Raw genomic sequence first — 13,109 nt, forward strand, 5'->3', positions numbered from 1 at the left:
CACAGTAATTAAAAAACATTTTTAGACTCAAACCCTACTTGTAGAGTAGTTGAACATGCCATCCTCTCTTTCATGTTCGCAAAACGATCTATGGCTCTCTCATACAGTACACATGTGAAACTGCAATATATATTTTTTTAAATAAACATGTTTTTCTCTTCACATGTGAAAAGGTGGTGTTAACATGTGAAATTTAAGCTCAACATATGAACAGTTATTTCACATGTTTTTTTTATACTGGTGATTAAATAGGCCTTCTTATCCATAGATACCACCTTTAACTTTTAATGATCACTTCACTCCATATTGTTACATAAACATAGCCAATGAAATGTACTTTATTCTTTGTAATGGATGACTACCAAGTGATGAGAGTGCTGGAAATACAGAACAAACACAAGATCCTCCTCATTCTAGGAGTACATGGCCTGGATAAGGTTTACAGCAAGCATAGTAAAAACTCTGAAATTCCTTTTTTCTTACACTTTGTTTGAATGTTTGCCTTCTCCTTACATTTTCTAAAACAAGGCACACAATACTTTTCCAACAAATACAGTATTACTAAGTAAACCCCAGAAATATTGCTAGAATGAAGACTCTCACTATCTTGATAAACAGTGGACATGTCTCCTCAATCACCACTTAATGACACACTATAAACCCAAAACGATTTCTGTACATGTACATTGAAAGTGAATTGAGAATGCTTTTCCTTACCTTGTGGATGGCTTGCTGATGCTGTAGCCTAACTGAGATCACCAGTGGACTTGCTTTCTGTTTTAACAAATTAAGTCACCCCCCTGAGTTACTCTTTAACCATTGAGTCACTGAGTATTCTGTGGTGATCCAGAGTCTTTTCCCACATGAAAAATACTACAGTTTACTATAGCATACTACAGTACTTACTATAGAATTCTATAGTAAACTGTAGTACACTGTAGTATCCCTCAATCATGTATAGTACGTACTATATAATGTTGTAGAATACTACACTAAATACTACAGTATTATCCACACAAAAAACTGTAGTAAATACTACAGTAATGTCCAAAAACACTACAGTCTGCAAAAACACTACACTTGTTTAACTATAGTAAATACTACAGTATTCAATTTACATATACCCTGCCCATTCCCCTCCCCCAAATCACATTTTGTGCCACCCAGGTTATAGAAAAAAGCAGAAGTGCTGAACTGTCCATGCAGACCCCAGTCCTACCGACATACAGGTTATGGAAAATTAGCTCTTTCAGTATTTCTCCAGTAGGTTTCTTGAAGAAGAAAACCTTCACTTCTATATCAAAGATAACAAAACAAAAACACCTGTCACGGGTGTCGTCGTCGGATGAGGAGTAATCTGACCAAAGCGCAGCGTGGTAAGTGTTCATGCTTTTTATTTAAACTGAACACTATAACAAAAATAACAAAGAGAATGAACGAAACCGAAACAGTCCTGTCAGGTGCAGAAACACAAAACAGAAAATAACTACCCACAAAACACAGGTGGGAAAATGCTACCTAAGTATGGTTCCCAATCAGAGACAACGATGGACAGCTGTCCCTGATTGAGAACCATACCCGGCCAAAACAAAGAAATACAACAAATAGAAAAATGAATATAGAATGCCCACCCAAATCACACCCTGACCAAACCAAAATAGAGACATAAAAAGCCCTCTAAGGTCAGGGCGTGACAACACCATAGTAAATATTACAAATAAGTCTGCAAAAACACTACAGTAAATATTACAGTATACTACAGTCTGTAAAAACACAACAGTAATTACTATAGAGTACAGTGCCTTCAGAAAGTATTCAGACCCCTTGACTTCTTCCAAATTTTGTTACGTTATAGCCTTATTCTAAAATTCATTACATTTTTTGCTCATCAATCTAAACACAATACCCCATAATGACAAAGCAAAATCAGGTTGTTAGAACATTTGGCAAAATACGATTGGCATTCAAGCCAAAGAGTCGAATCTTGGAGATGGTTGTCCTTCTATAAGGTTCTCCCATCTCCACAGAGGAACTCTAGAGCTCTGTCAGAGTGACCATCGAGTTCTTGGTCCCCTCCCTGACCAAGGCCCTTGCTCAGTTTGGCCAGGCGGCCAGCTCTAGGAAGAGTCTTGGTGGTTCCAAACTTCTTCCATTTAAGAATGATGGAGTCCACTGTGTTCTTGGGGACCTTCAATGCTACAGACATTTTTTGGTACCCTTGCCCAGATCTGAGCCTCAACACAGTCCTGTCTCTGACCTCTATGGACAATTTGCTTCGACCTCATGGCTTGGTTTTTGCTCTGACATGCACTGTCAACTGTGGGACCTTATATAGACAGGTGTGTGCCTTTCCAAGTCATGTCCAATAAATTGAATTTACCACAGGTGGACTCCAATCAAGTTGTAGAAACATCTCAAGGATGATCAGTAGAAACAGGATGCACCTGAACTCAATTTCGAGGCTCATTGCAAAGGGTCTGAATACATATGTAAATAAGGTATTTCTGTTTATATATATTTTTTAAATTTGCTAAAATGTCTAAAAACCTGTTTTCCGCTTTGTCAATATGGGGTATTGTGTGTAGATTGCTGAGGATTTTTTATTTATTTAATCCATTTTAGAACGTAACAAAATGTGGAAAATGTCAAAGGTTTCTGAATATTTTCTGAAGGCACTGTATACTACAGTCTGTAAAAACACTACAGCAATTACTATAGCATATACTACAGTTTTCTTTTACTACAGTATTTATACTATAGTTAAGTGCAAATACTACAGTACACTACAGTACACTTTAGTCCGCAAAACACTACAGTGAATAGTATGGTATTTATAACAGAGGCTGCTGGGAGGAGCTACATGAGGATGGGCTCATTGTAATGGCTGGAATGGAATAAAGCCATTACAACGAGCTTGTCCTCCCATCGCTCCTCCCACCAGCCTCCTCTGATTTATACCATAGTATACTATTTGCTCTTTTCATGTGGGTTGTACTTGCTGATAAATAAATGGGTCAGAGCAGAAGACCACCCGGTTGTCCTTGTGCCCAATGTACAGTAGCTACTCAAAACATGACCCAAGCAGGAGTTTGGTTTTGACAAGAGGAAACCAGAAAATTGTGTCAAAGCCAGGTTTTCTATATCTTGGGTTGGAGTCACAACGTGTGTAAGAAGAATACAGCATGTTTGTGTATATCTGTGGTAGGAGTGTTATTGAAAAATTCCACACGTTCTTGGTTCATTGCTGCAAACCTTTATAGGAAAAGGTCAACATTATAGTTTGGCTACCCCCTCTGAATATCTATTGTACTTACATCAAAAAAACACTTTGTTGTCAGCGCCCTAAAAAGGTTTATATCACGCATTTTATTTATCGATATAATACCTGCCAATGTCAGCTTATGTCAACCACTACATGTTATGCATTACTTATTAAATAATTTGTAAAATAGCCCCAGAAGGGCCCCAATAAGTGTCACACAAAATTGTTATAATAATAACTGTCAAAAATCTGACTCTTTTTGCTGAAACAATACTGCCACCAAATGAATTGTTTTGGTAACTTCACTTGTGGCAAATTATACCACAATTAAAATGGCAGGCCTAAATCCCTTATTGATAAAATTATTGTAATATAAAATTGGGTTATGGTGGATTATGTTAATAGTTTAGGGTGGATTATGTTATTTTGTCTTTATCACTAATCTAGATATTATGACTCAGAAACATTAATTTAAAGCCTACACGTGACAAGCAGGATATTCTCTGTAAAATTGTTCTTTGAATAGACAGGCCCACTCTCAACATTGTATCAACAACAATCTTCTAGGGCGGAACAGCAAGTGAAGGAGGGGTGTTGCTATATATTTATTTATTTGGTCATTTTTTTTAGACAGATCATATTCCCTCTCTCATATCTTCTTAATTCCCAACTTTATGACACACTATTAACCCAAATACTGTATTTTTGTACAAGTACATTGAAAGTGAATTGAGTGAATTCTACAGCAATCTTCTAGAGCGGAACAACAAGTCGAGGGGAGGGGTTACTGATCTTCTAAAAAGCTGTCGCTGTCCCCTGTCACTTTCAGCACACCCCACAATACTGTATATATCGCTCGGTGTTCTATCGATCAGATGGCCAATGAAGACAGTTTCCCCGATTTGAAGACGTTCTCTCCGATTTGCAGAGTTCGTTCTCACAGTGACACTTCTGGTTTCAGGTCGAGAATATTGTTCAGACTGCGAGGCGCACGTTCAGGTGAGTATTTCAATAGCCTACACGCGCCAAATATGTATAACCTCGTCCATATTTCGCAAATTTTGTTTTGTTTGCTTAAGTTTAAATAATCGTTAATTATTGCAGTCAAAATGAAAAAGATAGAACTTAATGAAACACACTGAAAATGGTTGTACCACAGATGAAAGCAGAGTTAGTTAAAAGTGTATTTGGAAGAAATTGAATGGCAGGGCTTGACATGCATAGGATTCATAATTCAAGTTTTTGAATGCATTATGCTACACCTCTCTGTGATCAAATGAGGATATGCAGTCATTTTCATTGTGGCTTTATTATTATTATTATATATTTACATACAGTTGAAGTCGGAAGTTTCATACACTTAGGCATATGTTTTTCAACCACTCCACAAATTTCTTGTTAACAAACTATAGTTTTGGCAAGTCGGTTAGGACATCTACTTTGTACATGACACAAGTCATTTTTCCAACAATTGTTTACAGACAGATTATTTCACTTATAATTCACTGTATCACAATTCCAGTGGGTCAGAAGTTTACATACACTAAGTTGACTGTGCCTTTAAACAGCTTGGAAAATTCCAGAAATGATGTCATGGCTTTAGAAGTTTCTGATAGGCTAATTGACATAATTTGAGTCAATTGGATGTGTACCTGTGGATGTCTTTCAAGGCCTACCTTCAAACTCCGTGCCTCTTTGCTTGACATCATGGGAAAATTAAAAGAAATCAGCCAAGACCTCAGAAAAGAAATTGTAGACCTCCACAAGTCTGGTTCATCCTTGGGACCAATTTCCAAGTGCCTGAAGGTACCACATTCATCTGTACAAACAATAGTACGCAAGTATAAACACCATGGGACCACGTAGCCGTCATTGCTCTGGAAGGAGATGCGTTCCTAGAGATGAACGTACTTTGGTGCGAAAAGTGCAAATCAATCCCAGAAAAACAGCAAAGGACCTTGTGAAGATGCTGGAGGAAACAGCTACAAAAGTATCTATATCTACAGTAAAACGAGTCCTATATTGACGTAACTTGAAAGGCCAATCAGCAAGGAAGAAGCCACTGCTCCAAAACCACCATAAAAAAGCCAGACTACGGTTTGCAATTGCACATGGGGACAAAGATTGTACTTTTTGGAGAAATGTCCTCTGGTCTGATGAAACACAAATAGAACTGTTTGGCCATAATGATCATCGTTATGTTTGGAGGAAAAAGGGGGAGGCTTGCAAGCCGAAGATCACCATCCCAACCGTGAAGCACGGGTGTGGCAGCATCATGTTGTGGGGGTGCTTTGCTGCAGGAGGGACTGGTGCACTTCACAAAATAGATGGCATCATGAGGCAGGAAAATTATGTGGATATATTGAAGCAACATCTCAAGACATCAGTCAGGAAGTTAAAGCTTGGTCGCAAATGGGTCTTCCAAATGGACAATGACCCCAAGCATACTTCCAAAGTTGTGGCAAAATGGCTTAAGGACAACAAAGTCAAGGTATTGGAGTGGCCATCACAAAGCCCTGACCTCAATCCTATAGAAAATGTGTGAGCGAAACTGAAAAAGCGTGTGCGAGCAAGGAGGCCTACAAACCTGACTGTTACACCAGCTCTGTCAGGAGGAATGGGCCAAAATTCACCCAACTTATTGTGGGAAGCTTGTGGAAGGCTACCCGAAATGTTTGACCCAAGTTAAACAATTTAAAGGCAATGCTACCAAATACTAATTGAGTATATGTAAACTTCTGACCCACTGGGAATGTGATGAATGAAATAAAAGCTGAAAGAAATCATTCTCTCTACTATTATTCTGACATTTCACATTCTTAAAATAAAGTGGTGATCCTAACTGACCTAAAACAGGGACTTTTGACTCGGATTAAATGTCAGGAATTGTGAAAAACTGAGTTTAAATGTTTTTGGCTAAGGTGTATGTAAACTTCCGACTTCAACTGTAAATATATATATATATAATTGTTTAAACATGCAAGGCATCTGATGCTCCCCATTGTAATTCCAGTCACAAACTTCAACTTTAAAACACCTACGTTTATGTTTTCTATCTAATATAGGCAGGCCTCGACCTAAAAAGATCAACAATGTGTTGTTGCTGATTAACAATCAATCATGAAAATATGATTTCCCTTATACAGTGGTGTAAAGTGAACAAAAATACTACTTAAGTCATTTTTTGGGGTATCGTAACTATACTTTACTATTTATATTTTCGACTACTTTTACTTTACTACATTCCTAAAGAAAATATTGTACTTTTTACTCCACACGTTTTCCTTGACACCCAAAAGTACTTGTTACATTATTAATGCTTAGCAGGACAGCAAAATAATGAAATTCATGCACTTATCAACCGAACATCACTGGTCATCCCTACTGCCTCTGATCTGGCGGACTCACTAAACCGACATGCTTTGTTTGTCAATTATGTATGAGTGTTGGAGTGTGCCCGTGGCTTTCCATAAATTAAAAATTAAATAGTGCCATCTGGTTTGCTGAATACAAGGAATTTGAAATTATTTATACTTTTATTTATACTTTTGATACTTAAGTATATTTTAAACCAAACACTTTTATACTTTTACTCAAGTAGAATTTTACTGGGTGACTTTTACTTTTACTTGAGTCATTTTCTATTAAGGTATCTTTACTTTTACTCAAGTATGACAGTTGGGTACTTTTCCCACCACTGCCCTCATGTTTTTCAATGAATGGATGTACTTGATATCATGAACTGACAATGACAAAGATAGCATAATGAGATCACGTTTCCAAGAGAGAAGTTGCTGAGGCCCCTTCTCTAGAATGGCCCTTACATAGAACTAAGGTGCCCAATGCTGCAGTGGTTTCCTGTTGTCATTTCTGCAAAGTGCACAGACCTTCAAAGAGCTATAATGCCTCTAGTCTTGATGTCCTATGGAGCTGTGTTCCTCTGAGGTTTAATAGGCTCTGGTGAGAAGGGGCTGTTCATCGTCACAGTAAAGGCCATGTTCTTTATTCCACATAGATTATTTCCTATAGAAGAAGGACTTTGTTTGTGAGATATTCCATATCGTTCAGAAGTGCATTATGAACACCATATCCGTATTATTTCTTAACTGTCACAGCTGTGTGGGTTTAATGTTCACATATTTCACATTGATGTGGTCATAAGGTTCTCATACAGTACGTACAATGTCAAGGCTTTCGCAAACAATTTACTGACATTAGTCCCCAGCTTTACCATGCCTCCTCTATCAAATGTCACATCAGTACATTATGTCTACTGACAGTCCACTTCCTGTCATCAGTCAACTTTGTTTTCCACTTCCGTCCATCTGCCCTTTCAGAGTAGTCTAGTTAAGTGGATCTTGAATTCATGCATGCTACAGTACAGCTGTAGGATCTTAATTTGAGCCAGTTTGCTACAGCAGGAAAAGAATCCTGCAGCAACAGGAAATGTGAATGATTATGTGGATTATACATTTTGTAGGGGTTGATACATTTTTCCTAAGGGAAAATCAAGTCAGAAATGTCTAAATGTAAATTACAAACTTCAGAAGTCCTTTTAAACCTCAAATACACAACATGTTTTAAATGTCCTGCATTGCAGGTAACTCCTCCTGCAACAGGGTGTTTAATTTAAGATTCTACATCTGTATATTATCATAGTCTGTATCTAGCCAAAGTCTGCCGATTGGTGTCTGTGTGATATTGCCTTGCCTTGTTAATAAAATAACTTGAAACTAAATTATCTAGATCACATTACCTAGAAATATTTTGCAGACAAAAGTTGTGTTGTGTATTGCCATCATTCATTCTTTGCACTTTATTGCAGCAGGAAGTGTGATAGCACATGTAGAGTAATGGCAGGAAATGCTGGCTATTGTCTGGTAGTTTCTCAAATAGCCACAAGAGGGGGGGAAAGCTCCTAGAAGGCCAGCATCCCAGAGTAGCCTCTTCACTGTTGACGTTGAGACTGGTGTTTTGCGGGTACTATTTAATGAAGCTGCCAGTTGAGGACTTGTGAGGCGTCTGTTTCTCAAACTAGACACTCTAATCTACTTGTCCTCTTGCTCAGTTGTGCACCGGAGACTCCTACTCCTCTTTCTATTCTGGTTAAAGACAGTTTGTGCTGTTCTGTGAAGGGAGTAGTACACAGTGTTGTACGAGATCTTCAGTTTGTTGGCCATTTCTCGCATGGAATAGCCTTCATTTCTCAGAACAAGAATAGACTGCCGAGTTTCAGAAGAAAGTTTTTTGTTTATAGCCATTTTGAGCCTGTAATCGAACCCACAAATGCTGATGCTCCAGATACTCAACTAGTCTAAAGAAGGCCAGTTTTATTGCTTCTTTAAATCAGCACAACAGTTTTCAGCTGTGCTAACATAATTGCAAAAGGGTTTTCTAATGATCAATTAGCCTTTTAAAATGATATACTTGGATTAGCTAACACAACGTGCCATTGGAACACAGGACTGATGGTTGCTGATAATGGGCCTCTGTACGCCAATGTAGATATTCCATAAAAAATCTGCCATTTCCAGCTACAATAGTCATTTACAACAATGTCTAAACTGTATTTCTGATCAATTTTATGTTATTTTTATGGACCAAAAATTTGCTTTTCTTTAAAAAACAAGGACATTTCTACGTGACCCCAAACTTTTGAACGGTAATGTATATTAAAGCAATAAGGCACGAGGTGGTGTGGTATATGGCCAATATACCATGGCTATGAGTTGTTCTTAAGAGTGCCTGGATACAGCCTTTAGCCATGGTCTGTTGGCCATACACCACAAACTCCTGAGGTGTCTTATTGCTATTATAAACTGGTTACCAATGTCATTAGAACAGTAAAAATAAATGATTTGTCATATCCGTGGTATACGGTCTCATGTACCACAGCTTTTAGCCAATAAGCATTCAGGGCTGGAACCACCCAGTTTCTCAATATATATACAGTATGTGGTCTTCTAATAAATATAACAGTACAGGGCCACACATCACCACAATAAAGGCCTACATGGAAATGATCTAGTTAATATACCATTTATATATTGTTTTGCTTAATAAGAACTTGTCTTGAAAGCGTAATCTTTGTCTCTCATTTGAGTACCTCTGACCTTTCCAACTCAGAGTTGTTACGCTCTCTCAAATAATAATGGAAGGGGTTTCCGACTCTTAGAGAAGCTCTGGGAAGTAATGATTTGTTGTGATCATTATAGGTTTTTGCCCCTTCAGAATCAGTGAGGGGTTGAATACTGTTCCTCCCTACACTCAATTAGTCATGTAATTACACTGTAAGGGAGCTAGGCAGTGTAGCACGCTGTGCACATTGTACCCTTTCTGGACAATACTCCCAAAATAGACATTCAGTTTGAATTTGACACTCCAAATTACTATGTATCACACTTTCTGTGCCCTTTACTACTGCCTGTGTTTAACACAATGCAGCTGGTCATAATTGTGTTTCCAACATATCCAGCATTGCATTCAATCATAGCCAGGTCATTAACAATATACAGTACCAGTCAAAAGTTTTAGAACACCTAGTGATTCCAGGGTTTTTCTTTAGTTTTACTATTTTCTACATTGCAGAATAATAGTGAAGACATTAAAACTATGAAATAACACATATGGAATCATGTAGTAACCAAAAAAGTGTTAAACAAATCAAAATATATTTTATATTTGAGATTCTTTAAAGTAGCCACTCTTTGCCGTGATGACAGCTTTGGGCTCTCTTGGCATTTTCTCAACCAGCTTTATGAGGTAGTCACCTGGAATGCATTTTAAATAACAGGTGTGCCTTTTTAAAAGTTAATTTGTGGAATTTCTTTCCTTCTTAATGCGTTTGAGCCAATCAGTTGTGTTGTGACAAGGTAGGGGTGGTATCCAGAAGATAACCCTATTTGGTAAAATGCCAAGTCCATATTATGGCAAGAACAGCTCAAATAAGCAAAGAAAAACGACAGTCCATCATTACTTTAAGACATGAAGATCAGTCAATACGGAACATTTCAAGAACTTTTAAAGTTTCTTCAAGTGCAGTCGCAAAAACCATCAAGCGCTATGATGAAACTGGTCTCATGAGGACCGCCACAGGAAAGGAAGACCCAGAGTTACATCTGCTGCAGAGGATAAGTTCATTAGAGTTACCAGCCTCAGAAATTGCAGCCCAAATAAATGCTTCAGAGTAACAGACACATCTCAACATCAACTGTTCAGAGGAGACTGCGTCAATCAAGCCTTCATGGTCGATTTGCTGCAAAGAAACCACTACTAAAGGACACCAATAAGAAGAAGAGACTTGCTTGGGCCAAGAAACACAAGCAATGGACATTAGACTGGTGGAAATGATGATCTCTAAATGTGTGGTTCCCACTGTGAAGTATGAGGGAGGAGGTGTGATGGTGTGGGGGTGCATTGCTGGTGAAACTGTCTGTGATTTATTTAGAATTCAAGGCACACTTAACTAGCATGGCTACCACAGCATTCTGCAGCGATACGTCATCCCATCTGGTTTGCGCTTAGTGAGACTATCATTTGTTTTTCAACAGGACAATGACCCAAAACACACCTCCATGCTATGTAAGGGCTATTTGACCAAGAAGGAGAGTGATGGAGTGCTGCATCAGATGACCTGGCCTCCACAATCACCCGACCTCAACCCAGTTGAGATGGTTTGGGATGAGTTGGGATGAGTTGACCACAGAGTGAAGGAAAAGCAGTCAACAAGTGCTCAGCATATGTGGGAACTCCTTCAAGACTGTTGGACAAGCATTCCAGGTGAAGCTTGTTGAGAGAATGCCAAGAGTGTGCAAAGTTGTCATCAAGGCAAAGGGTGGCTACTTTAAAGAATCTAAAATCTATTTTGATTTGTTTAACACTTTTTTGGTAAATACATGGTTCCATATGTGCTATTTCATAATGTTGACGTCTTCACTATTATTCTACAATGTAAAAAATAGTCAAAATAAAGAAAAACCCTTGAATGAGTAGGTGCGTCCAAACTTTTGACTGGTACTGCATATCATGTAAATGATTCTCAGACTACATTCTGAGAGAGTTTGTACTGTAGCAGTCTTGTTGGTTTCTCAACAAGGCTAACTGGTCTGGTAAGGTAGTATCAGTGAACATCAAAACATGCTATGTTTGTGTGTTAATTACTATGGTTACAACTGGATTAGTTAAGGTAACCCCATTTTCTGGGAAAGTACAACCCTTCACAAGGACCTGTAGTCACTGCAGTGTTGGTAGAGTGGAGCCAAGGGAAGTGATCTTCCTCTGACACTAATCAATCTCTAGACTGGGAAGGAACTGAAAGTGAAAGAGGGGTAATCTAAGCAGTTGGCCATAAAAATATAATTAGAACGTGATACAGTATCTCTATGCAGGCAGCTGTGTGGGTGCAGATGGCTGCCTCTAACTAAGATCAGTTCAGAGTGATTCCGACTGAAGCGCAATATTAATTTGTCTCTAGCTGACTGGGACTATTTCAATGCCGCTGAACAACATCACATAATTCCCTTCCCCTGAAATGATCTTCCCTCAGATGTCGATCATATCCGCTCATCGATTTGAGCACTTGGCTGATATTCATTCCAGATCCATTCCATTCCTGTTACATTGTCAATATTTTGGAGTCATATCCTCATCTTGAGTTGTGATGATCAACACATATAGAGGGAAGCTTCTGGAATAAAGAGTTCAAACTTAAATATCTCCTCTGTTTTGAATGGCCTGCCATTATGAAGTATTCTGTCTCCCTGCATAACGTTACAGTAAATAAGTATTTTTGAGCCTGTACCTCAGGCAGCAACATGAGAAGACATGTATTCCTGGCTTTACCCCCACTGACCTGTGGGGGAGGCAGGGAAACACCTCGAACATCTTCCTTGCTCATCTTTCCAAGCCTAAAGTGCTCCCTGAATGCAAAATCGTGGCCCTGTGAGACGGCGATGCCAAAAGACTCAGCATCAAACACACAAAGGGTCACTTTGTAAGAGGGGTCTTTCATCACTGATTTCCATGCTGCCCTGGTTATCTTTGTAACCAGGGTAGCAGTCTGGGTTTAGTACAGTGTGACAGTATATGAAGTAACAGACCAGTCTGGGTTTAGTACAGTGTGACAGTATATGAAGTAACAGACCAGTCTGGGTTAAGTACATCATCACTGATTTCCATGCTGCCCTGGTTATCTTTGTGAGAGGGGTCTTTCATCACTGATTTCCATGCTGCCCTGCTTATCTTTGTGAGAGGGGTCTTTCATCACTGATTTCCATGCTGCCCTGGTTATGTTTGTGAGAGGGGTCTTTCATCACTGATTTCCATGCTGCCCTGCTTATCTTTGTGAGAGGGGTCTTTCATCACTGATTTCCATGCTGCCCTGGTTATGTTTGTGAGAGGGGTCTTTCATCACTGATTTCCATGCTGCCCTGGTTATGTTTGTGAGAGGGCTCTTTCATCAGTGATTTCCATGCTGCCCTGGTTATGTTTGTGAGAGGGGTCTTTCATCACTGATTTCCATGCTGCCCTGGTTATGTTTGTGAGAGGGGTCTTTCATCACTGATTTCCATGCTGCCCTGGTTATGTTTGTGAGAGGGGTCTTTCATCACTGATTTCCATGCTGCCCTGGTTATGTTTGTGAGAGGGCTCTTTCATCACTGATTTCCATGCTGCCCTGGTTATGTTTGTGAGAGGGCTCTTTCATCAGTGATTTCCAATCTGCCCTGGTTATGTTTGAAAGCCGATAGGATATTTTCCCTTATGTTTTTCAGTTGCTTATAAAAGGTTTATTTTGCTTTGATGTCTTTATAGATATATAGTTATGACTCGTCATCATGGGTCTGCATCT

The 13,109-nt window shown here is 38.9% G+C and overlaps 1 protein-coding gene and 1 non-coding gene across 2 annotated transcripts in view; both read left to right on the forward strand.

Annotated features, from left to right (window-relative positions):
- Nucleotides 1-1,235: 1,235 nt before the first annotated feature.
- Nucleotides 1,236-1,290, forward strand: LOC120046880. Its single transcript, XR_005476864.1, has one exon. It is a non-coding gene; the product is annotated as a U7 small nuclear RNA (small nuclear RNA).
- Nucleotides 1,291-4,101: 2,811 nt separating this feature from the next.
- Nucleotides 4,102-13,109, forward strand: part of LOC120046833 (phosphatase and actin regulator 2-like) — a 70,442-nt gene continuing 61,434 nt past the window's right edge. The window contains exon 1 of the mRNA XM_038992379.1: nucleotides 4,102-4,261. Within this exon, the coding sequence (XP_038848307.1) occupies nucleotides 4,138-4,261 (124 nt within the window). The 5' untranslated portion in view covers nucleotides 4,102-4,137. The remainder of the gene's footprint in view (nucleotides 4,262-13,109) is intronic.

This window comes from Salvelinus namaycush, chromosome 4, assembly GCF_016432855.1.
Source record: "Salvelinus namaycush isolate Seneca chromosome 4, SaNama_1.0, whole genome shotgun sequence".
NCBI lineage: Eukaryota > Metazoa > Chordata > Actinopteri > Salmoniformes > Salmonidae > Salvelinus > Salvelinus namaycush.